Source organism: Lampetra planeri, chromosome 13 (genome assembly GCF_965212315.1).
Source record: "Lampetra planeri chromosome 13, kcLamPlan1.2.h2, whole genome shotgun sequence".
Taxonomy (NCBI): Eukaryota; Metazoa; Chordata; class Hyperoartia; order Petromyzontiformes; family Petromyzontidae; genus Lampetra; species Lampetra planeri.
In genome coordinates, this window is record NC_136119.1 from 7,106,340 (window position 1) to 7,132,057 (window position 25,718).

At 47.9% G+C, this 25,718-nt stretch overlaps 1 protein-coding gene across 1 annotated transcript; it reads left to right on the forward strand.

Moving 5' to 3' along the window:
- The first annotated feature begins 3,299 nt into the window (after positions 1–3,299).
- On the forward strand, positions 3,300–24,913 carry LOC144722008 (uncharacterized). Its single transcript, XM_078600051.1, has 4 exons — positions 3,300–3,549; positions 18,550–19,737; positions 22,444–22,666; positions 24,588–24,913. Exons 2-4 carry the CDS (start codon positions 18,618–18,620, stop codon positions 24,784–24,786), a joined length of 1,542 nt encoding a protein of 513 aa, XP_078456177.1. The 5' UTR covers positions 3,300–3,549; positions 18,550–18,617; the 3' UTR covers positions 24,787–24,913.
- The last annotated feature ends 805 nt before the right edge of the window (positions 24,914–25,718 follow it).

The following is a 25,718-nucleotide window of genomic DNA, read 5'->3' on the forward strand; positions in this document are numbered from 1 at the left end:
ATATATTGAAATGCAACGTGACACGTAGGCTACAACTAAATAACCATATAGTTATAACAACGAAACCCGGGTGCACCTACAAGAAGAACATTCGTGTTTCCGCATGAAGATTGAAATCATCACCATTATCATCGTCATCATCTGCCACGGTCTATCCACTGCTAGATGAAGGCCATACGATGCCACGATCCATCTCACTGTTTACACTATGAGACATCTCCTTTACCAGTGGCAAAATATAGTAATAGGTTTTTTACCCTTTCAACTGGTACAAAAAACTGATACCTTTATACAAGGCATCATGTTTGCAATAACCACAGCACAAGCAGTCAAAATACAAACAAAAATAAACAACTCTGATGATGATAATGATATGCACTGTCCTTGAAGTTGATTGATCCACACCCGAGACAGCTTTTCTTAGAGCCTAGTCTCCATTGGTGTTGGACCAGATGACGCCAAAAGGCGTACAACTCAAAAAACAGCGCACTATCAACTTCAAGGACAGTGCATATCATTATCATCATCAGAGTTGTTTCTTTTTGTTTGCATTTTGACTGCTTGTGTTGTGGTTATTGCAAACATGATGCCTTGTATAAAGGTGTCAGTTTTTGTACCAGTTGAAATGGTAAAAACCTATTACTACATCTCACTGTTGTTGCGCACGAACCGGTTTCATCGCTAAAGCTTCACGGTGTTCGTCTCGAGTCTGTGTTCCCTTCTTGGGCTGGCATTCCTTCCCCAGGATCGTCCATCATCCCCATCTCCATAGTGTGCAAGTGCAGTAGAACCGCCTCTTAACGACGGTAATTGGTTCCACGAAACCGGCCGTTGAGCGATTTGGACGGTAAGCGAGTATAGGAGACACACGTTAAAGGCTATTTTCGTTCCTATAGCATTGCAAGTTACCCTTTTTCACTCGAAAAACGTACTGTATAATAATTAGGCAATGGACATTGATACATAAAGATACTAATAACATTATAAACACATCATATTAAAAGAAACATGGTTAATTAATTATTTGTCACTGTACCTCCAACAGCCCGTCGTTAACAGTAATGGTGTAATTTTGATTTAAAGCTTTCGTGACTGCAGGGATTCATATTCTTGGTTCTTTCGGTAAAGTAACGGAAAAGGGAAATAATAAAATAATATAAATATAAAACAATAAAAATGCTCACGACGTTTCGACTGCAACACAAGCAATCATCATCAGGTGTGAAATCCACAGATGTCCACAGATTTCACACCTGATGATGATTGCTTGTGTTGCAGTCGAAACGTCGTGAGAATTTTTATTGTTTTATATTTATATTATTTTATTATTTCCCTTCTACGTGACTTTACCGAAAGAACCAAGAATAGGGTAATGGTGTGTAATCCCAGTTGGGTAAAACCTCTCCCGAGTTTGCGCTTGCTCATTGATCCCTGTGAACGAGATGCATTCTTTTCAGCTCGTGTTCCATTTTGAAGTATGCGTGTGTCTGATCCATATCATAGCTGGAACGAGGTACTGATTGAAAACATTTTTCAGGCACATTTACACGATCAAATTCAGTTTTCCAAAATAGCTCCGTCCTGCACTCACATTCCACCCGTTAGATCCCGATCCTTAAAGTTGCGTCCTTACAGCAATTATTGGATGTTATTTAGCAATAAAGTTGTTGCGCACTTCTTTAGTTTTTGCTCATAAGTATCTTGAGTCAAACTTCGCAGCCTTGTTGGCGAAGTTCTTCAATAATACTCTACAAATACATTTCATTTGAGAAATAAAGGCACGCGCGACTATTTTTTTGTTTTTGCAAATCCTCGAAAGTAAGGTCGAGATGAAGGCGCAGCCCTGCAATTGCCTGCTCTGCCACTGCCGGCAGAAGGGCCTTCATTCGACGCAGCTCGAGCGAGTCCCTCTCGAGTAAGTGAATGAATAATTCGTGGCCATTCAAATACTGAACACCCCCCGATGATGAACGACGTTAGCAGAATCGGCTATTGTTCACGTTAAGGGATTTTTTTTTATATTTTACAAGGAATATTTCATGGCAGCAGACGCATCTAATGCAATTGCCCAGCACCCGAGCGGTGGTGGCAATGCACGCCTGTAATCCAGGAGGCGAGGGTTGGTGGATCACGTAAATGTCGCGAAACTCCATTCCCGTGGGCGTCGAGGTGCCATAACCCTGGCTTGCCAGGAGAAGGCAGCACAGCAAATGTGCACCTCGCCTGTTCCGTCTGCTTTAGATGGAATTTCGCCTCCCCTCGCACGCTTCGGGTTTCTCCGGGTGCTCCAATTTCCACCTTCATATCAACACTCATTAAATTGCCGATAATAGGACAGGACATCTTGGGTAATTGTTGGCACCGGCTGACCGCGTGGTTGCTGTTCCTCGCGCCTCTGAGTCGTCCCCTTCTCTCTTCGAGAGCGAGTGAACACTGTGCCCCCGCCTTTCAAGTCCAAATTATTGTTATTATTAAACATGTGGAGGCACAATGCTTCTGGCTTTCCTCGAGCAGTCTTACGCTTAAACGAAACTAAACACTATTTTACCAGGTAAGGCCCACTGAGCTGTATCGCTCTTTTTCAGAAGTGGCCTGACCACAAATGATAGCTCAACGAGGTGACTTGTCGTGTGGATATTTATAGCAGCCAAAATACTCAGCATTTTCTGACGTGCCGATGCGATGAATATTGCAAGCAAAATGGTGAATGCCGAGGTTTCTATTGTGTCAAGCGCTCACAAAGTCGCAAGTTAATTAAAAATGTATTACAACGTTCCATTTGATCTCTCGCCCGAAGCCACGATACCTGCGTGCTCAAGGAACGAGGTCGAACCCCAAAACGGTTCCTGGGTTTCATATTTAACAACAACAAAAAACTGCGCAAAAATGAAGTTTATGTCAGTTTCCTTTAAGGCCAACGCATCCCGTGCAATATTTGCGCGATTGCAGCAGCTGTTTGATCATCATCATCACCGTGCGTGGCAACTATGCAGCATCAGCACAACTTGCTTAAAACCAGCAAGCGTTTCTTTGCCCGGAGTGGAGTGAGCCATTGTGGAACCACACAATTCACGGAGGGGTGCCGCGGACGCGTCGACGTGGAAGCGTTCACGTGAGAGATAGAACTCAAATTGGATCGGGGGCGCACCGTTGCAACGCGCACGATGACGAATGTACACGCGCTAAATTGAGATCAGCCCCCTCCCTACCCCCGTCGCGTCAAATTGTGCGTAAGTTCATACACGGAGAGGTTGTTATCCCGGCACCCTGCCTCATCACACCCTTGACACACGCACACGCGCACGCACACGCGCGGGGCACAGCAGTGGTACATTCCGGCACGGGTGCTGCTGCTCAGCCAGCCACAGTGCGCTCGGCCAGCGAGTGTGAGCACACGGGCAAATGCCTCGCGGTTGCGTGCGCGCGTGCGGCCGTGGTGGTTGTGGTGGTGGTGGCGGCCGTACAGCAGGGAGGACATCTCTCTTCGCAGGGAGAAGCATATAATTAATAATTGCTCCAAACGGAAGGATAGGGACGCACACCATTGCGGTAAGTGCTGGCTGCTTCGGAGCGACTTAGTACGGGAGAGGAGAATGCAATAGAATGCGTGTGTGTTTAAGGACACGTTTGCCGTGTGTGTGTGTGATGCATGTGGAGGCAATGAGGCGTTGTTACACCGAGAGACGGGGTCTTGGGGGTGCGCGTTTGTGCACGCGGGGCGCGGGCATTCGGGGTGAATTGTGTATCGGTTAAGGGCGCGCGTAATTAGCTGCTGTATCATTGCAGACTCGCATTGTTGTTCATTGTCAGGTCGAGGCCAACGTTGTTACCATAGATGATTAGACGATTGCGGAACCCCTTAATTAAGCGACCTGTATACCCGTCTAGATTCAATCTTGAGTCACCCTCATATCTGAATGCTCATGCGGGAAAGCTGAGTGACACATCCAATGACGCCATAAACTGCTGGATAGCCGTACCAATATTCTTGCGCACAGCACGAGCGATTTTTTGACAATGAAGCAAAACCGTGCGGGTGTATGTTGGGAGGAATACAAATCACGAATTACGAAAAATAATAATCGACATTTTCGTCAATAACTGACTGCTTGCAAAAGGGGGAGGGGGAATGTATAATGGGTGACGTTTCAGGCAGCGACTCTTTTTCAAAGCACATCGATAATCATCTGGAATGGGGCTCTTAGTACGCGCGCGCGCACCCTTCAGCCTGCCAGGTCAAATTTCCACGAAAACAATGCCCCCTTCTCGGAGCTAAAGCCCCGGCCAGAGAGTCTTGCGAATATTAATTGATCGAGACTCGCGGACACAAGGACGCTGTTTCAAAAGCCTCCTAATTTTCCATCCCGTCTGCATCAATTCGGCAGCGCGTGACGCGAGGGCATCGACATTGCTGAGCGCTTGTTGATGAGAGCGAGCCTCCTGGAATATCAACAACAGCGGCGGTGGCAGCAGCAGCAGCAACACCACGCACGGAATGCCATGATGGAATCCTTGTGTTTAACAACCAGCTCGCGCATATGCGCGTGGTCGACACCAGACGTACGAGAAGACGGACATCACAGGTGTGACCCAGCACAGGCTGTGGTACCCGAAGCGCGCACAGACACACACCTCATGACGAGTCCTGTTAAGAGGGCGCTTGAACACGTCGTTTGGCTTTCCCGACCAGGATAATGATTAATATTTGCTTATTTTGATTTTGCGGGTGAATGAAGGCGTACGACACACTTTGGCATGAAACTCCCGCGATATGACGCGAAATATATTACTTAAAGGTGCTTTAAGTTACCACCGCAGTTGTATTGAGACCCAATTACAAGTACATTCGTTTTGTCGATCCACTGCTGGATGTGTCGATCATGGGGGTTATATGTCCATACTTGTTCACTCAAATTAGTTACGGGAGGGAAGCAAATTGCCAATGGGACGCTGCATGGCCGGTGATGAATTTTCAGTTTGCATGGGTTGAACATCGCATAATTTGGGAGACGTACTGATCAAACACGCGCATGCATACACACGCCCTCATGCAGGTATCGACTCACACACACAGGGTTGTGAGTCTTAATAGCAGCCGTTGGCCGTGTGAATGCTGTGGTCAAATGCTGACCGTGTCACTGCTATGGCTAGGCTATGCATGCGGCGTATTGTATGTGTGGAAACACGCACATGCGTGCAAATGTACACTCAAATACGTGCGTGCAATGCATGCATACACCATTACATATATGCATGTATACGCATGCACACTATAGTGCACATGCGATACAGACACACGCACACAACGTAATGCATATCATATCGATCACACGGCCATACGTATGGATGTGGGCGGGTATGGAGGGATTCTCCCGGCGTGATGCGTGATGTTTTTTTCCCTGGGAAGACACGGGATAGGAGTGGGGGTGAGACCTGGGGGACGCGGGGTGGGTGGGTGGTTGGGTGGGCTGAGAGAGAGAGACCTGTGAAGGGCAGCCGACGATCGGGGATTTGGCAGCAGGAGAGCTGGGAGAGGAGACGCAGAAGGAGGTGGGGAACCCGAGAGAACTGGGAGAGGGGATCAGGAGGGGGGGCTGCAAGGAACCCGGGTGGCTGGTGGGATTGCTGGTCCGGCCCTCTGCTTAGTATGCAGTGCGGCGTGAGCCGTGCACGACCGAGACACGGGCACGCGTGCACACAGAGCGAGCGATGCATGCGTTTGTAATGTGCATGGCCCATACGTTGCATGTGTACGTGCACGCATATATATGTGCACTCACGTACAAGCAGATGTACAATTATACATATGGGAGTATGTAGTACATAATGTATGCATAATGCACGAATGCGTACACGTATATATGATGTGCCTAACACACTCAAACGCGTATGCACGCATCATTATTCAGGTATATTATACACATACGCAAATAAGTGACCGCATGTGCATGCACATGCATAGCTACTTACATATGTAAATGTGACACAGCTCACGTATACATATAACATTTACATGCATATTTGAATGCATTCCTGTACCCCATACGAATATAATATATACATGTTCACTTTCACACGCATATACACACATGCCCTTTAACATGTAGATTTAGAAAACCAATATTACGTTTCATAATGAAAATTTGAGTCAGGCCATGTCATGCATTGTTATACACATGCATACATATAATACATCTATTCATATGCATTACACACATAACACAATAATATCCCTGCCACGTAGCTTCCACATTGCTGGATCTACACGATACCGTACATTTCTTGAGTAAGCATATATATTCAGGAGCTATAATTACTGCTTGGCACGCGATGGTCAATTATCGATAATTAGCATGTAATTAAATAATGTTAGCAGTGAAACTCAATGTTACGCTTCTGAATGTCCAATCACAGTGACGTCATCTGAGAATAAAATGAACACATTTAACGAAAAGCATAATGGCCACGTGATTGATTGTGCATTGTAGCACGCAACTTAAAGTATATGAAAAAAAACCTGACTTGTGTGGATATATTTATTGACTTTAAAGCTTTGCTTCCACCAACTTTACCAGCACACTCCACAGAGGGTGGGATGACTTGGTTCACTAGTGATTGGGATCACGTTATTCGTAAGTGCTGAACACCAGCCGTCAAGACGATGGTGAACTTTAGGCTGACCCTGCCCCACGAGTGAAACCAATCAACCTCCGGGCCGTAATTTCAACGAGACCAAAATCTAAAGTGTTGGATGTCGGATTGTTTATAATTAGACGCGTTGGCTGTGAAAATGTTAAACTTTGTAGTCCTTCCAGAACACCATTAGGATTTACACCAATCACAATCGTGCATTTGTAATGGGTGTGTTATACTACAACTGTGATGTAACAGTGTAATATACAGCTCTTTCTCAATCCACTGCTGAATGAGGACCTCTACAATTCTGGGACGGTGATGGGGGATTGTTTGACCATACTTCACCACGCTGACCAGTGGTCACGATGGGGGCAGGACCAGCTCAGAAATTATTCGGCACTCACGTCTCATGGTAGCCGTGGTGGGGAATCGAACTCAGGTCGCCAGGATGATCTGCCTCTGCTCCACCAATACACCGGACTCTGATTATATGAAGAATAAAAAGTATAACCCGTAAAAACAAAGTTTTTCACTATAAATCCTTTATATGCGTGGCGGCTAGAGTCCTCTCGTCCTCTGGCTTGAGATGGCTGCCACCTATGGGTCAGATGATTGCATGGCAGCATTAAGCAATTGGTAATTAAATATAATATTTCTGTCCTAAAAAGTGTAAAGTTTTGGAAAAAAAATTTCACGAACATTAATTGTCACGCACAACGAGTCTGTGTGGAAAATGTCAGCTCGATTGGATCACGGGAAGTGGGTTAAAAAACGACCGGAAGATTTGCACGGTCGTACGCGCGCAAGCAAGCAAGCAAGCGAACTTAATATAAAGGATAAAAAAAAACACTGGATGCGCATGCTGATTTAAAATCACCGTGGCCAAAATAACAAGCGGCCAGAAACAAACAGCACTATTAAAGGTTTTAAAGATACAAGTTAATGGATATGTATAGACGAGTGTTGACTTCCAGCGTTCTGCATTGACAGCGACTTGGCGAGCCCCTTGCTATAAACACAGTCGCACATGTCACGGTTAGGAAAGTTCTCAAACGTCCATGCCACCACCACCACCACTCAACCCCCTAACCCACTCACACGGGGCAGCGAGGTCACGGCCCATCAGATGGCAGCTGCTTTGGTGGCTAACAGACGGCCAATACAGACTACACAGAGCACTTTCCAGTCTGGCCACCCTACTAATCTTTAGCCAAAACCTTCCGCCCACCCACCCTCCCACCCTCCCACCCAGCCCTTCTCCGCCAATTCCCCCATCTCACAGAAACACTTCAGCGGCTCTGGAAAATCCAAACAACTCCTCGTGAGGCTGCCGCGGTCACTGGAGATGAGAGGAAACTCAAAAAAGAGGGCACCGCAGTGAGCACGTGTTAACGTTTTATTTATAGCCGGCGCGTCCACATCTTAGGCGTCTCTCCACGTCACATGCCCGGCTCGCTTCTCGGTGCATTTCGTGGAGAATTCGTATATTTTTTACGCATTCCAAACTAATGTTGAAAGCGGTTGTGCATTAGTTTCGTTATCTGTCCGTCCATAACGAAGAGGAGGGGGAGGGGGGGACGTAGCAAGCCGAAACTGCACATCATCCTAACGTGGTTGTTAAATGAGTACCACTTCGTGGGGTATGAATAGTAATCTTATGGATCCGGGTTCCCCGCCATGGGAATGTGGAATTCCCATTACGGCCACTAATGTAGCAGCGTCACTTCCAGCGAAGTGTCGTCCTGCCTAAGAGTCGAAGTGAAGCCTCTAACTTGTTGATGATCTCCTATCCACGTGTTCGTGTTTTCTCTCTGCGACGCAATGTCATTATTTTCAGTGCGCATCTCCCCACGCTTCTGTGCACACTTGTAAGGTTTTGTTACACTTTCTTTCTCATTGCATTATGTACTGCAAGTCAAATCTAAAGTTGCATACATTATCTGCTTCAGATGATTAAAATATCATTGAACCGAATTAAGCAACCGAGAAGAGTTTCCATTGAATTGCGGCTTATAATTAAATAAAGAAGTCTAATCTCAACATGGTGACTTCCTTTGATCCATATAGTCTGCCAACTCTACACAAACCCTAGGGAATCTTTGAGCAACCACGTTTTGATACATATACAAGAATGCAATACACTGCGTCTATGGCTATTGTAACAATTAATGGATTCAATATCAACCACAACCCAGCTTTAGTCAATGACGTAATGCAGTCGTTTCTCGTTACAACTCCTTCATGGGAAGGCAATCAGACGCCCACAACTAGGAAGGGACTCGACCCATGGGAGCACATGCCCTGGGGGTGCAATCAACTGGGGGTGGTGGTGGCATGGTGGGGGGGGGGCTGATAGAGTGATTCGATCAGTGGAGGAGCGGCAGTCAAACCTCACGCTGCCGCACAGGACGAGAGATGACGTGGGGGTCAACGTGGGGAGGGAGTGGTGGTGGAGTTGGTGGTGGAGTTGGTGGTGGTGGTGATGGACTTCTTTTACCAGCAACGGATTCGAGCGCGTGGACAGACCGCGACCATTCCCAGCACTCGTCACTAACGACAGGGGCAGCCACGGGAGGGGCAGCATTCATCTACATCGGTGGCCAGATTGGGAATTCCACATTTCCATGACGGGGACCCGCATGAATAAAATTACCATTGATATCCCACGAAGTGGTACTCATTTAACGACCACGTGGGGATGATGTGCAAAGTCGGCTTGCCACCCGCGCCTCGACGGACAGACAGCAGAAGCCAGTGCACGACCGCCTCGACAATTCGCGACACCCGTCACGTCGCTCTCGTTCACACTACGCGCGTGCTACACAGCGTGCGCGCCTCGTCTGCCTGTCGTCGTGGGAGCAGTGACCCCGGCTCTAAACTAAACACTTTCTAATGTTACCAGGGAAAGCCCACTGAGCTATATTACAAGTTTTTTCACAAGCGACCTCATGGTCATCACAAATGATAGCCGAACGAATTGGCTTCTTGCGTGGAAATGTATAGCAGCCAAATACTCTCAAGGAAGGTTTCTAAATACGGAGGGGAAAATCCACCGGACCACGGGGTGAACATGCAAACTCCAAATATTCAGGCGCCAGGATCGTGATCAAACCCACGACCTCCTGCACTCCAGGCGACGGAGTTAACATCTCGCCACCGCGGCGCGTCCAAAGTCAACGTGCGCTCACGGTTTCGCAAATTTCGCAAAAAAGAGGCGGACACAAAGAGCGCAGAATCTGACTCGCGAAGGAGACGGGGTGGGGGGTGAGAGTTCGCGCTTGCGGAAAGGAGAAGACGGAGGGAGGACGCCCGGTGGCCACTGACAACGTCTCGCAGTTTTGTTTGAAGTCGGTGGGAAGTGAAACAGTCTCGGCCGTTTCCATGACGGCCCTGGGGGCACAAGAATGCACCCAGCATGGGTCATGACTCACCCGGGCCCCCCTCTCCTCCAATGCCCGTAGCGATGGAAGGGTAGATGTGGGGGGGGGGGTTATCGTCCCATTCTTATGATATCGTGCTGACCACTGAGACTCTCTCGCCCATTCCCAACCCATAGCCCCACGGTGTAACAAAGAGAACAAACTGTGGCTGAGACAACGCGGGCGGTGGTGGTGGTGGTGGTGGGGGGCCTTGTGGAACGCTGGGGTCAATGGCGAAGGTGTCAGACGGAGGATACCTTCAACGACAGCCTCGGTTGTTGAGAGCTCGAAATCCAAGCTGGCAGACAAAGAGTCGACTCGATACGATCGCAACCCAAACTCCGATAACACGATGTAACACATTTTTCGTTCCTGGGTAGTAAGTGTTATTTCGTAATTTCTTATGCCTCAAAAGTACAGACAATGGATATTATTCCCCACAAACTTTGCTTTTGTGACCAGGACAGTGATAGTCTGAAATTTGCCTATTTTCAATGAGAAAACTGGCGAATTTGTGTCTTTTCGTTCAAATAAAGTCAGAGAAAAACAACATATGAATCAAAATTAACACATTTATACTAATACTAAAGTAATAAAAAAATTACGACAAAAGATTTAGAAGTGAGTCGTTTTTTGAGATTGTTCCTCCCCACAGAGAACTCGGTTCGCTGTGGCCAGTCCCGCCTGTGGTAGTGCGCCTTGGTGTCTAAATACGTGTTAATTTTGATTATTGTGTTTTTTTTCTGACTTTTTGTGATCGAAAAGACACAAATTCGCCCGTTTTCTCATTGAAAATAGGCAAATTTCAAAACATCACTGTCCTTGTCACAAAAGCAAAGTTTGTGGGGTTTAATAGCCATTTTCTGTACTTTTGAGGCATACGCAATTCGGAAATAACACTTACCACCCAGGAACAAAAAAAATTGTGACAGTGTAATAACTCGAGCTATAATCGCGCACTGTGGTCCTAATTCCCCGTGTGTGCAAATCATCACACGATATTAAAACTGGCCTGTGTCTGTATTGTCTTTGGCAACGTAATGGATTCCCCCCCCTCCCTCCCCATGCGAGGACACAGAAATATTTATACGAAGCGGTTGTAGTTTTTTTCTCTCTCTCGCATAGTTTCTGGTTGTTATGGCCGTAATCCCCATCGCTTGGGATGTAATACATTGTGGACGCTCGTTTGTTTTTTTTGCAATCCCACGCACAACCCCATCCACACACACGCAGTACACAGCGTTCATGGGGGATTTTGTTGCGTACGTACAAACCCATCACAGCTATTGTGACCAAGTATCTATTTTTGTAAGAGATCCAAATCTGTGCGGGATACAAAGTTATATATAAGCCTACAATAAATAAAGCACATACAACTCATTTTTAATATAAATTTGGATTACTTATGGTGAAGTGGTAAGCGCACTGCACCATTAACCTGGGGCCCTGAGTTTTATTCCTAGCCACTGTCCCCATGCAGTGCCGGATTATCCCAGTAGCAAAAGTAGGTACATATGCTACGGGCCCCGCACTTTCAAGGACCCCTCGCTAAATGCTTTCAAGCTATCAATTCCGGTTCAGTGATTCTGCACTTGCTCGATTACGATAGTACTATACCGCCTTCAACTTTTCCGAACGACTGGGAGTTTTAGGTTAGCGATTTGTCGTATTATCTGGCTGTATAGCAAATGAAAAAATACAATTACTTTACTATGCAAGTTATAAATGTATGTTTTTAATGTTTATGTGTTAAAAAAAAAAATAGGGCCCCTTTATAACAACATCTGCTACAGGCCCCGCACTAGCTTAATCCGGCACTGGTCCCCTGCCCCCTTCACCAGTCCGCACTGACCGGCGTACATGGCGAAGCACGACTCAACGACCTCTTTGACCAATACGCCACGGGGATCAGCCTTCAACCAGCAGTGGATCGAAAAAAGGGCTGAACACTACGCATCACCACACGCATCTACATACCCGTTGGAGCCTGCGATTGATATAAGTGCATGGCTCTGAAAGTCCAAGTCAGTGGGATACGAGGCAGTGGAGAGCCCAGACAGCACCTCTGAGGTGCTCTAATTGGGACCACGTGCAGCCCGCAGCAGCACGTGGGTCTGTACCCTGATACGATCTCAGCCGCAATGGCCCCATCCTACCCAGTTTCCACTCGCAATACCCCGACGCGTAACCAAAGCACACTTTTTTCTTCTTTCAAATATACATTGGTCTTACCTGGTTACCACACATCGAGGTAGTTATGAGTACGAACTGATTCTAAAATTTATACTGGTAGGAACCACCTGGTTCCACCAGCCCACAGGGGATTATTGTGTCCGTCCGTCGTGCATCCAAAAATGGGAGGGGTGGGGCTGGGTGGAGAGGGGAGGGTGGGGAGGGGCTGGGTGGGGGGTGGGAGGGGTGGGGCTGGGTGGGGAGGGGCTGGTGACCCCGTGGTGCCCTCATAGAACTCAACGTTTAACCTACTCACGCGGGCTTGTACCCGCCCTCACAGTCGGCCATATTTGCGGAATACACCACGCCGCCGTTGACCCTGGCCATTGGCCGAGCAACCCAACGTTCCTACCAGCTCCCTCCGCAGGAATGTGTTGTTTGGGTTTGGCCAAAATACATTCATATTGCCACGTGTACTGTATAGGCGGTTAACGACGCGCCACTGGTAAGTTGAACAATTCGATATAAAGGCAACAATTGGGTGTGAATCAAAATGATGACCGTGAAAACCTGCATGTCATACACTCATACGGGCTGTTGCGCCAGCGGACGTGGGTTTTAGCTATTGGTCTTCATGAAATCGTAGTTGGTTACACAGAGGGACGTTATTACCGGTATTGCTCGTTTAACCCGGCTGCCTGAGTTCAGTTCCCAGTCATCCAGCAGTGGACTCACAAAGAGGCCTTGTATGACTATTATTGGTGGCACGTGGCTTAACCTAGACGGCACAATACACATCCATACCCCACACTGGTTCAACTTGGATGCTCGCTCGGGGTGTAAACATTCACTCCCATTCCTCCACTGGCAGTTTAAACCATTGTGAGGAGTCTCGGCCATGATTGGATTCATAAATAACGTTTTTGACATTTTTTCTGCAGTGTTTCGTCGCTTGTGTCCGTTTCGTTTGTCCCACTTTCTCTTTTCCATGAGCCGCAATGTAGCACGAGTACATCACTGGCATGAAGTGAAAATCATCGATGATTATATCCGCCATTCGATGCAAGTTTGACGAAACTTAGGAATCGATGAATCGCATGATGTTCCCTGGCCACCGTACAGTCGGTGTGGCGTCAACACAACGTTGGAAGAGAATTGAAAGCAGCTCAACGGGGGAAAGAAATAAAAATCAGAGTATGTTTTGTATTAAGAGTCCACCGCAGAGTAATTTTGCGTCTGAAGGTGGCTGGCTTTCGATTTAAAGACCCGAAAACGCAACCGTGTCTGGATACACTTCCATCGAACCTTGCCCAAACAACAGCTTTGCCTGGGGAGGACACTTGATTTGTGGTTGTGTTTTTTAATTTAATTATTGTCGAGTCCAAGATCCAGTGCCTGGCACCCACTACAGTCACGTGTGGATGAGCAGTGGCGTTTTAACCAGCTCAGTGCCAATGGAAAAAAAAAACACATTCTGCAATTCTCTTCGAGAAACGCATTGTCCAGAGAAGCCATTTGTTCAGAAGCCATTTGGAAATAGCATTTTCCATGCTATCGTTTGGTGAAAACGTGAATTAAAAACAGCGCAGCGTTGAAAGGCAGGCATGGCCTCGTCATACACAGCACGCAATGGATATAAAATGATGTGGTGTGGGTTATTTGGAATCCTGGGTAATCTGCACTGTTGAAGTGAAGGGAGCGCGCTCAGCCGCTCACACACTTACCGCACACATCTCACAAGCGCACGCTATTGGCGCGCACTTGTTTCTAAACTCGGAACATCTGTGTGTCCCCGATCACAACTTTGTCCTCCGGAGTGCTAGCAGTGTTGTTGCTTTCATTTACTGCTGAGCTGATCTAGAGGAAGTCCTTCTTTTGCTCAGACACACTCAGTGACACGGTCTCTCAGTAAAGACATTACGTTGGGTATGCACTGAGCTTTTTCTCAATAACTGTCACCCCTCTGGATAATATTTAACATCATCATCATGGTCATAGTCATCACCTCTTCAACGGAGCATTGGCTTTGCCGGGGCGAAAGAGGCTTGAGAGCCTTGTAGACCCGAGTAGCTGCCCTGGTAGCGGCACCAGTACCAACCCGGCACTCGGTAAGACAAAATAGTACCAACCGCATTGACCAGCATGGCGAGTATGGTCAACCCCCTGCAACTAATTAACATACCATTTGATAGCATCATACGAATGCAAATCACACAGGGTTACATTACACGGGCCATTGATGAATCCCATAGGGTCCTCCCAGCCATACAATATTTGAAATTCTGTAGCATTTTAGACGAGCGTTTAGCCAAAACACACACATGCGCACTGTGGTTGCTTAAACAAAAGCTCTCCAAACAGCCAAATAATTCCATAAACGGCCAAATGAGAATGTGTTTATTAGTATAAGGGTATTTAATAGTGATCTGACGACCTACAGGGGGTTGAACATCTGCTTTGCATTCGTGGGGGCTGGTGTGTGTGTGGTGTCCAACCACCCACGCCTTCCCGTAAAACTTAAAAACGAAAGTCGGTGCGGCCACTGCCGCCGCCGACGATACCCAGCAGCTGCGCTGGCTGGGTCACTCGGCAGGGCAACGTTGCTCGTCTGGGTAATCCTACTATTCGTGAATTGTTAAAATATGTTGTGCGTCGTTACACAATAGTAACTCGATACCCACAAATGTAGCAAGTATAAGTGAGGATGAATACACCGGCAAACCTGCAGTAGAAAATTCCCCAACGATGTTTGCTTTTTTTATTTTGAGAGGGCACGGCCTGATCCCCGAACGGTTGGCAAAAAAAATGTTGAATGCAACCACCGCCTCACTGCCATCTGCGAGTCCCAAAGCAAAAGTTATTGAGCGAGTAGCGCGTGTTTGGACAAGGCGAAGAGGGGGTGGGGATTGCACTCTGTCCATCACCCATTGTGGTGATTGGACGACCAATAGCTCGAGTAATGAGACGGAAAAACACATTCCTGCGGAGGGAGCTGGTAGGAACGTTGGGTTGCTCGGTCAATGGCCAGGGTCAACGGCGGCGTGGTGTATTCCGCAAATATGCCCGACTGTGAGGGCGGGCACAAGCCGGCGTGAGTAGGTTAAACGTTGAGTTTTATAAGGGCACCACGGGGTGACCAGCCCCTCCCCACCCAGCCCCTCCCCACCCAGCCCCTCCCCACCCAGCCCCTCCCCACTCTCCCCTCCCCACCCAGCCCCTCCCTCCCCACCCAGCCCCTCACTGCATGGCGGACGGACACAATAATTCCCTGTGGGCTGGTGTAACCAGGAGGTTCCAACCAGTATAACGTTTTTGTAACAGGCCTTATTGTACAGCTGCTCCGGTACGAGATTCTTCCCATGCGGTGTCGGCTATGATGGTTATTTGACCATACTTCAACATGCTGGTCACTGCGAGTTGGTGCATGGGGTGGGGGGAGCTGGATACGTTCATAATTCACTCGCCATGGTTGTTATTCATGGCTGGGAATAGAAGTCGGGTCACCGGTTTTAGAGCAAAGTGCGCTAACCACTGCGCCATCATTTAAAATGTATTAAATCATAGGTGGCCAGGTGGCTCAGATGTCAGAGCTGAGATCCTCGGTTAGAATCCTGGCAGCTGCTTGCACTTAGACCACGTGATCGAATATCGTGAGCTGATGGTCTCAATCCAGTCACCAATGATCACAGTAAATTTGGTCCTGCACTTAATTTTCCGAAATTCCAGCTCTGAGAATAACACATATTTGGTTCGGCTGTCGTGCGACGAAAAAAAAATCCATTCACGTGATGTAAATAGAGTGAAGCTCTGTGACATCCGCTTCTGTGGGACGCTCACGAACACGAGGGGATGCACGGCTCTGCGCGAGTTCCGATTGGATCCTTTCGTCTCATGACGTGATGCCGATCGCACATTGCGAGATGCAATTGGCAGTATGTACCAGAGGTGGGACAAAGTCATTGTTATGCAAGTCCAAGTCGAGTCGCAAGTCATCAAATTCATGACTCGAGTCTGACTCGAGTCCAAGTCACATGACTCGAGTCCACATCTCAGAGGTGGGACAAAGTCATTGTTATGCAAGTCCAAGTCGAGTCGCAAGTCATCAAATTCATGACTCGAGTCTGACTCGAGTCCAAGTCACATGACTCGAGTCCACACCTCTGGTATGTACACATAAAAAAAAATATAAGAAAAAGCAATGGTTTCAATCTGCGGGATGAGGGAATGGGGTCGTTCGAAAGACGGCCACTGCAGCCTGCTGGGGAGAGCGTGGCCGTCACAACCCTGGCGAATGAATCCACGGAGATGCTCGTGCTCATTCAGACCTCGGGTCAGGAGAGACGAGGAAATCCACAATCCACGCACCCGCAGCGACTCATAAGTCAGTGCTCTGGGGCGCAGAGGGCAGCAGCGTCGCCGGCGACATGTCAGGGAGAGGCTGCGCTCCTGGATGTAAATAATTCTGATGGATCGAATTGGAGGACGGTCATTTCCGTTTGGAGAGAAGGCAAACGTGTGTTTGTGAAATGATAAGAGTAACCACGTCTGTGCCCGATCACTCGCAATGCACCCGATTTCGTTCAGGTATTTGAGGCTAAGCAGTTTGGACCCTGGATACTGCTCGGGTGGGCGGCCACCATCATGCATGTAAAGGGGGGCTATCACATCGGCTGCTGTGGGGCTAAGTTGTGGGCAGCAGAGGGAAGTTCAGCAAGAGACATGTGCCAAAATCTGTGTTCCTTGCCTTCAACAACCCAGAATAACAACCCACACTAAAGTATGGCAAAATAACACCCATGACATACATGGCATCCAGCAGTGGACTGACCAAAGGGATGTACAAGTACAAATATAAAAATGGCTAATACAAAACAAGATCTAATAATACATCCTGTGAGAAAATGGTATTTGTATGGTACATCGACGTACAAACACAACACTTGCAATGAATACTGTATACGCAGCAGCTTAATTAGCAATTACATTAACAAAATACTATAAAATTTTGATTTAAAGCTTTCGTGACTGCAGGGATTCATATTCTTGGTTCTTTCGGTAAAGTCACGTAGAAGGGAAATAATAAAATAAAACAAATATAAAACAATAACTATTATTTTATTATTTCCCTTTTATGTGACTTTACCGAAAGAACCAAGAATAAAAATACTATTATTTGTAATTATAAGCATTTTATTGATAAGGGAAAAAAATATTCTGCATGACTGCTCTCAACAATATGTCAACTGTAAAAACCAGACATCTTTAAAAAAAATCCTATTGGCTGCCAGCGAAAGGAAAGTTGTTTTGATCTCTCATCTGAGATTTTGAACGTGGGTTGGACATTGACCACATGAAAGTTGCGTGGGAGTTCCTCGTCCAGGACCCCTTCCAGCCCATGCGTGTGTAACACACTCCAGATGACGTCTGTTTTGATCAAAAACTAAGTCGCAGGTGCACTGAGCCTGGGGCCCAACACGAGGTTGGAAATTGCGGCTACAAAATAAAACGAATCTCATGCTCCCAGCGCGGACACAAATCAGGCAAATTAAACTACACGGAGGGGCCGTTTCGTTACCTTGTGATAGCGAGACGTTCACTGAGCCATGGCAGCTCGATCCTCCAAGTATTCTGCCACCGTGGAGGCGAAAGACGTCGGGAGTGTTCTTCTTTTCTCTCCATTATCATCGCAGTTCCAATTTTTGGCATGTGGCAGATTTGCCCACAGGGATCTTTGGCAGCTATGTGGATAGCCAAAGTTTAACATAATACTGCACGACAGATATGTGCAATGTGTACCCCTTTACAAAATAGAATCAGACATCGATAAAAAAAAAAATATATATAGAAAATGAGGTTTCTACTGTTCAATGGGAGGAAAGGAGAGAGAATATCGCAATGTTTTGGCTTGCTTTACTTTTTCAGGAACTGTTTCAACTGATTGGGATTTAGAACGTTTCTGTTATTTCTAAACAACCTGTTATTGACTGTATACATTCACTGAACCAGAAAATTAAGAGTAATATGGAATACATGTGGTAAGCAAATGAAAAGTAGTCATCATCATCATCATCAGCCATGATCAATCCACTGCTTGATGAAGGCCTCCCCAAGTTGTCGCCATATCTCACGCACATTGAAATTCTCACGGAAACTAAAGATAGTATGAAATGAAATAAAAAAATTATGAACATGCTGAGTTCAGCAGGACCATCGTATTGAGAGCACTTATACCGATGTCTGCAGTGTAACCAACGATCACCATTTGACGTTATGACTCGCAGAAGACACTGCCCACACTCGATTTCTTTCTCCCCTTTGAAAGGTTCCCTGCATAGGTTTCTAGACGCGGGCACCACGCACAGAGAGGTCGACCGCAGGCAGCCCGGGGTCATGGCGAGCCCGCCGTGCCCATCTGCTGCTGGCCTGGGCGAGGACCTAAAGCAGATCGAGAGAGTGAAGGAGTCCATCGCGGACATCATCGGGCAGCTGGGTGAGGGCGACGACGCGGGCGGCCTCTCCTTCGCGCCCTTCCTCGACCTGGACACGCAAATCACGGTCGTCCCGGCCTCCAAGAGCCTCGGCTCTTCCCTGGACGAGCTGCGGTCCTCGCCCTCCTCCTCGGCCTCGTCCTCCACCTCCTCCTCGATGTCCGCCCTGGAATCGCCGTCCGAGTGCCGGCCCAAGTCGTCCGAGTCCCAGACCGAGCTCCTGGAGTCCCACCCGCAGGACCCCGCGCGCCACGGCGTCAAGGAGGACGGCGCCCCCTCCAAGCGTTCGTCGATGGCCGGGTCGAGCAGCAGCGGCCGGGGAACGTCGGCGGACAGATCCGGCCTGCGCTCCAACGGCTCGCTGCCCACCGCGGGGAACGGGCCGGGCCGCACGGTGGGCCAGGGCGGCCACCAGGTCACCGTGTTGCCGCTGAAAAGCTTTGCGGACCAGCGGCCGGGGCGCGTCGCCTGCACGGCCGAGCCGGAAACGGAGAGCGACCTGTCGCCGTCCCCGCTGCACGCGCGGCGGGAGGGCGTCCCCGGGAGCCCGGAGACGCGGCCCCTCCTGCGCCCGTCGTCCTCCTCCGACGGCGAGACGCTCGTCGCGGGCCTCTCAGGGCGGCCGTCGTCTCGCGTCAGCCTGGCGTGCGAAGACGGCGCCGCCGCGTGCCTGGAAGCGGCCGAAGCCCCCTCGGCGTGCGACGGAGCCGCAGGGAAGCCCGCGGGAGCGGGATGTGGAGGGTGCAGCGGTGGCGGTGGCAGCGGAGGAGGAGGAGGAGGATCGCGCTGCGGCCGCCGTAAGCGGAGCGGCTGCTGCTGCTGCCGCTGCTGCGGACACTCGGCGGTGAGGGCGCAGGCGAAGGCCGTGGTGTCGGTGCTCCTGGCCGTGCTCGCTGCCCCCGCTGCCCTCTTTGCCGCCTACGAGTACCTGCCCTACGAGGCGCCCGTGTGCCCGGACCTGGCCAGCCGCATGGTGTACGCGCTGCGCTGTGGCCTCTTCACGCTCTTCCCAACAGTGTTCGGTGAGTGCGAGGCCTGCACTCTGCATGGTCGACGCGACACGCCAGGCTAGACATTGTTTTTTTAGTTTTATCTCGGTTTGTTATATGTATGTCTCATGATGCAGCATGTCAGGACATGTAATATAATAACAATGTTGTGTATATCTGAGTCTTATCATGTAATGTTCAGATATTTGTATTTTAATCTTCTGTTTTATACATGAGCCTGAAGACACACTTTTTATCCTTAATGGGACATATTCTTTCATTTGAAATATATTGTAAAATGTCAGGGTCCAGTTATAGAATTAGATCTGAGTCCTGCTTCTTTTAATTTCACTCTGATAGCTCAGAGCAACAAAACATCCATACATGAGAATGACTTTCCATTTGCTCGGAGTTAGGAGTGTGATCGGTGCAAAACCTTAGAAAGGGTTGGGGCTACATTAGATGGTGTGTTATCAAAAGTTATATTGACCTTGTGTTCAAACAAGCTCTGGGCTGTGCTTATATTTGATCAAGGTTTTGAGGGAAATTAATGAATTACACATTTGTTCAGTGGGGACCAGCCTTGTATAACCACTATATTTAATAACACACACAACAGCAGGAAGCCACAATTCTCACCATGCCTCGCATGTCATGTGATCGCCACATCGCACGTACAAAGCTCTCAGCATTATGCAGACCACCAGCTTAGGAGCTAAACATCTGCCCATATTGTTGTATAGACCACCAATACGAAGAGTTTAACAATCTGACAACCCCAACAGCCTGCACGCACTTTCCTGTTGCGATTTGGTTCTTCTCATCATTTGCAGGTTTTGGATTTGAATTAGGATAACCGTCGATGTTGGCCTTTCTATCAGGTGGAACGGCTTGTTCCAGTTGAACAAGAGTATGATTAATCATATCTCGTGTCATCTACTCGATATCTCAAATGTGGCCACATGGGTTTGAGCTCAGAGAAGGAGAGCGAGCAAGTCTACTGCTACTGACGCAAGAAGCCAGTCACACGCTGCAATTATCTTGACTTTCATCCTTTGCTCTGCTCAGCAGAGGGGTGGGGGGGGGCAGCAAGGCGACCGTGGCTCATTACGAGATGCAACTGAGTGCCAATACCCACCCCCCGTTCTTAACAAAATGTTATTACTTTTGAAGACCTTAGAGCCAACAAACTTCCATTAGTATTACTCCACACCTTTTGGACAAAATCTATTCAACGAACTAAAGCTTGAGATGCATATATTGTGGATAAAATAATTGTGATACTTCACTGGCAGTGGCGCACATGCAAAATTATCAAAAGCTTAACGCATTAGTCAATAAAAGTAAAAACAACACTTTGAGGTGACGTTTCAGGCAATGGCCCTTCTTCATCTCTCTGCTATGATAGAAGGGCCTTTGCATGAATGTCGCCTATCATATTTGCATTCCTTTAAGTGCAGCGTCATTGATGAAAGTACGGAGTTATTGACATGTATTTGTGCAATTGGTTATTCACTATTTATGTAAATGATATACAAACATACCCATGTGTTTATGACAAACAAGACAGAGCAAACGAGACGCAACATACAAGACAGGCTACACAAATTAGACCAAACAATTCAATCTTGATTAGAAGCATCACACTGAATCGTGGCAATTTATTCAGCTTCCAGTTGAACGGTTACAAACCGAGTAGTCACGCATCCTTTGATGTTGTAAATGAAGAGCCCGGTCATCAACTCACTGCTGGATGAGGGCTTCCCTACGATGTGTGGATCATAGGGGGGGGGGGTCATTTGGTAACCCTGCACAACGCTGGTCACTGTGTAGGTTGGCAAAGCAGGGGTGCATAGACGTGGGTTTTGCTGCAACTGCTCTCTGCTTGCCCACAATGCATCTCACGCCTGTTGTTGGCATTGTTGTCAGCCCTAACTTCCCACTGCCGAGCGAAGGGTTCCCCCATTTCCTTCAATTCCTCTCTTTACTCTGTCGCTCCTGTCCAGCAGCGGCCTCTGTATGTTTTGATGTAATCCGACCTCCTCTTCCGCTGTTGCCCACAGCTCCTTTCCCCTTCTCTCGGTTTCCACTCCTCAGCTTATTTCCTCATCTCTCCTCTCTCGTCAGTTGTTCTCAAGACTATCCCACCAATTTCCCGCACCTCCGATTAGCACGCGTTGGCTACGTACGGTGCGAAAGAAGTTCCAACACACACACGTACATTTCCACTTTCTCGCGCAACGCCGCAGAGACATTTTTTTGTGGAACGTCATTGTGTAACCACACCACCCACGGGGGGCAAAATAACCCCAGCTTTGGCGAGCGAGCTGCCGGCCTGCGCGCACGTCAGAGGTCGCAACTGGGTACCCGATACCCGTACCCTACCCGATACCCGGCTACCCGTACCCGGCCAGGTACGGGTACGGGTACCCGTTTGCGACCCTGGTGCGGCCGGGTACGGGTACGGGTAGGCCGTGAGTCACTGGTGAATAACCGTTTGTCACTCATTTCGGGTAGGGTACGGGTAGGGAACGGGTACCTGTACCTGGCCGGGTACGGGTAGGCCGTGATTCACTGGTGAGTAACCGTTTGTCACTCATTTCGGGTAGGGAACGGATACCCATACCCGGCCGGGTACGTGTACCCATTTGCGACCCTGGTGCGGCCGGGTACGGGTACGGGTACGGAATCAAAACCCGTTTGCGACCTCTGGCGCACGTCCACCCCGTGGCACCCCAGGTGTGCTGGCGCAGGGCGTGGTGCGGCTGTGCGCCTGCTCGGGAGGTTCGCCGGGACGTCGCGCCGAGCGGGAGCGCGGCGTGAACACGTGGGGACGCCACGCCGCCGGCTCCACCGAGCAGCTGCTCCTCTACCTGCTCAACCTGCTGGCGCTCGCCTCCTACCTGCAGCAGGCCGACCTCAAGGTGCTGCCCAGCCTCGCCGCTCTCTTCGCCATCGGGAGGTGCGTTGGTCCAGGATTGTGATCGGAGGTCACAGGTCGAGATGTCATCATGGCCGTGAGCCGTTGATGGCAACGTAAGCTTGGCAAGGATGTATTCCGCCAGATCTGGCAGCTGCTGCACAGTAAACACACGACCTCCAAGGTCTTCCCTAATAGTTCCCCACCATCTGCTCTTAGGTCTTTCCCCCTTGGCCGCCAGATTAACGGAGACTGGACCAATTCCTGCCTCGGCGATTGGCGCTCACTTATCCTGCACACACGTCTCAGCCAGCTCAGCCGTTGTTGCGTAATCATATCTACAACGCTGGAGTGTGTGCGAAGTTAACGTTGTAAAATTCATAAAAACTACTCCAGTGATGTAATGTATATGAACATTATAAACTGTGTCCTTTCCAATTTACATATACATTACCAATTAAAAATATAACGAAAAATTACAAAAAGGATGCGGAATATTAAATTGCTTGCAATTTAGAAACTGCCCATATCTGTCAGTATAGTGTATGTTTGGGATGTGCCCTAATTTTGAGATTAATATAAATCTGAAAATCAGGCCTAGATACTAAATTTGGTAGCCCCCCTGAGTTCCAAGACTCTTTTTTCTGAAGTGTCCTGCATTGGGATGTTTGTCTAATTTCATGAGTGAGTGTTTGGAATATACAATCTACACACACATAGTGTGTGCTTCCATGCATCCTGCAGTGATTTCTCTTTCCCGCCAACCCAAGGACTCATCTTCTTGGTTCTTTCGGTAAAGTCACATAGAAGGAAAATAATAAAATAATAAAAATAAAACATAATAAAATAATATAAATATATATTTTATTAAGTAAAGTCACGTAGAAGGAAAATAATAAAAATAAAAACAATAAAATAATATAAGTAAATATTTTATTATGTTTTATTTTTATTAGTTTATTATTTTCCTTCTACGTGACTTTACCGAAAGAACCAAGAAGATGAATCCCTGCAGTCACGAAAGCTTTAAATCGAAACCCAAGGACTGTTGGGTAAAAAAACAACCATGTTGAGCTCAGTGGCTTATTAAAAGAGAGAGTCTCAGGCTCCCATTTGATTTTAAAAGATTGTGGGCCAGATTCACATCTCGATTAAATGGCTGCAGCAAATCGTTTTGGCGATTTGCCCCCATTGTACGTAATGGAGACATGGCACGTTGTCGCGAAAAAATTAGATGAAAATGAAACGTATGTGCAGGCAATGAAAATACAGTACTGTACGTCCAACTGCGTAATGTTAAAGAAATGCTGCTGGAAAACTTTGGTCCAGGAGGCTCATAAACTGGTTCACCAAGATGTTATTTTATTTAAATAGGGTTAAACGGACCCTTTGTTGCTTATTTATTATTTTACGTGTTAAATTATGTTTTCTCCAGATGTTGACAGATGTATAATAAACTTTCACCGATGCATGAATGCCTGGCATAACATGGCAATTAAGCTGCCAAAGAAACGAGTGTGGAGGTTTTAAGCAAATCCCATCGTTAGGTTGAATTTGTCCGTGGCGGAGATTGTATTGACACAGAAAAGTACGATAAATCTGAGACCCCAGTCTCAGATTTATCGTGTTGAGCTGTGAAATTTCCATGCAGACTGATGTCCTTTACGGATGTGAGCGCTGTATGCCGTCTTGTATGCTCAGCAGTGTGATGTCTCATCTAGACTGGTGTACCTGCTGTGAGCTGTATCACATCTAGACTGGTGTACCTGCTGTGCTGTATCACATCTAGACTGGTGTACCTGCTGTGCTGTATCACATCTAGACTGGTATACCTGCTGTGCTGTATCTCATCTAGACTGGTGTACCTGCTGTGCTGTATCTCATCTAGACTGGTGTACCTGCTGTGCTGTATCTCATCTAGACTGGTGTACCTGCTGTGCCTGCTGTGCTGTATCTCACCTAGACTGGTGTACCTGCTGAGCTGTGTCCTGTGCCCTGGATGTCGGGGTTTCGGGTTCAGCCTCGTCTTCGTGCCGGTGCTCGCCATGCTCTCCTACAACCTTTACTGCCTCTTCACGCTGGGCCTTGACCGCCTCTTCCTGCAGTCCTCGGACCTCGCGCCCACGGCCCCATCGCCGCCACGGCTTCGCTTCTGGGGCTGACGAGCGCCGATCGGCCGAGGCAAATGCAGTTCAGGAGTCGACCCACGTGTGCACACACATGATACCAGACACAGCAGCGTGACACTAATTTAACGTCGCCCACCAAACCCAGCAACCATGGTGTCAGGATCTGTATTAACATATGGGCTGTACCTCACTTGAGCAGCAAGTGGGTTAGTACATCTCCTGGTGGTGATGTCATCCGTACCGTAGTATCTTAATACAAGATTACTTCATTAAACCAGCAGTTCAGATAGAAGGGCTGGCAGATTAAGACGTAAATTATGTATTCGAGATGAAGCCCAACTTCAACAGATGTGGCACCAACACTAGCTGTATCGATAAAATGTTCAGTCGGTCTGTAGTCTCGGGCAGAGTATAACAAATGGTGCTAAAATGTTTAATATGTAGTGCAGATCTAGACAGAGGAGGGGAATGAATTGGCAGAATGATATACACAGCAGCCATACAGTGGTTGTTAAAGTCAAAGCAGTTGGCTGATAATCATCAATAATAATTCAGCACATTGGTGTTCGTGCCATTCTTAAAGGGCAAGGCAATCACGAAGACGATGTGTAATCCCAATTCAGTAATTTTTACAAATGTTGCTGGTTTGGACAACACTAACTAACATACAATTGCATACTCATTTCGAATGACATGCCATTTTTTTTACATCCACGGCGAAGCAGATGGCACCTTTTAATACGGTTAAAACACCTCCTGTGCCACATTTGAACCGTGCAACTCTGCAGAGTGGCGAATTTACTATACCACAAGGCCCTGCCAATGCCCCAAGGCCCTGCCAATGCCCCAAGGCCCTGCCAATGCTCCAAGGCCGTAATCGTGCCCGTTTGCTGGTAGCGCCCATATAGGATGGGGCAAATGGAAAGTTAATTCAATCAAACAATTTTGAGAGATTAGGTAAGTAT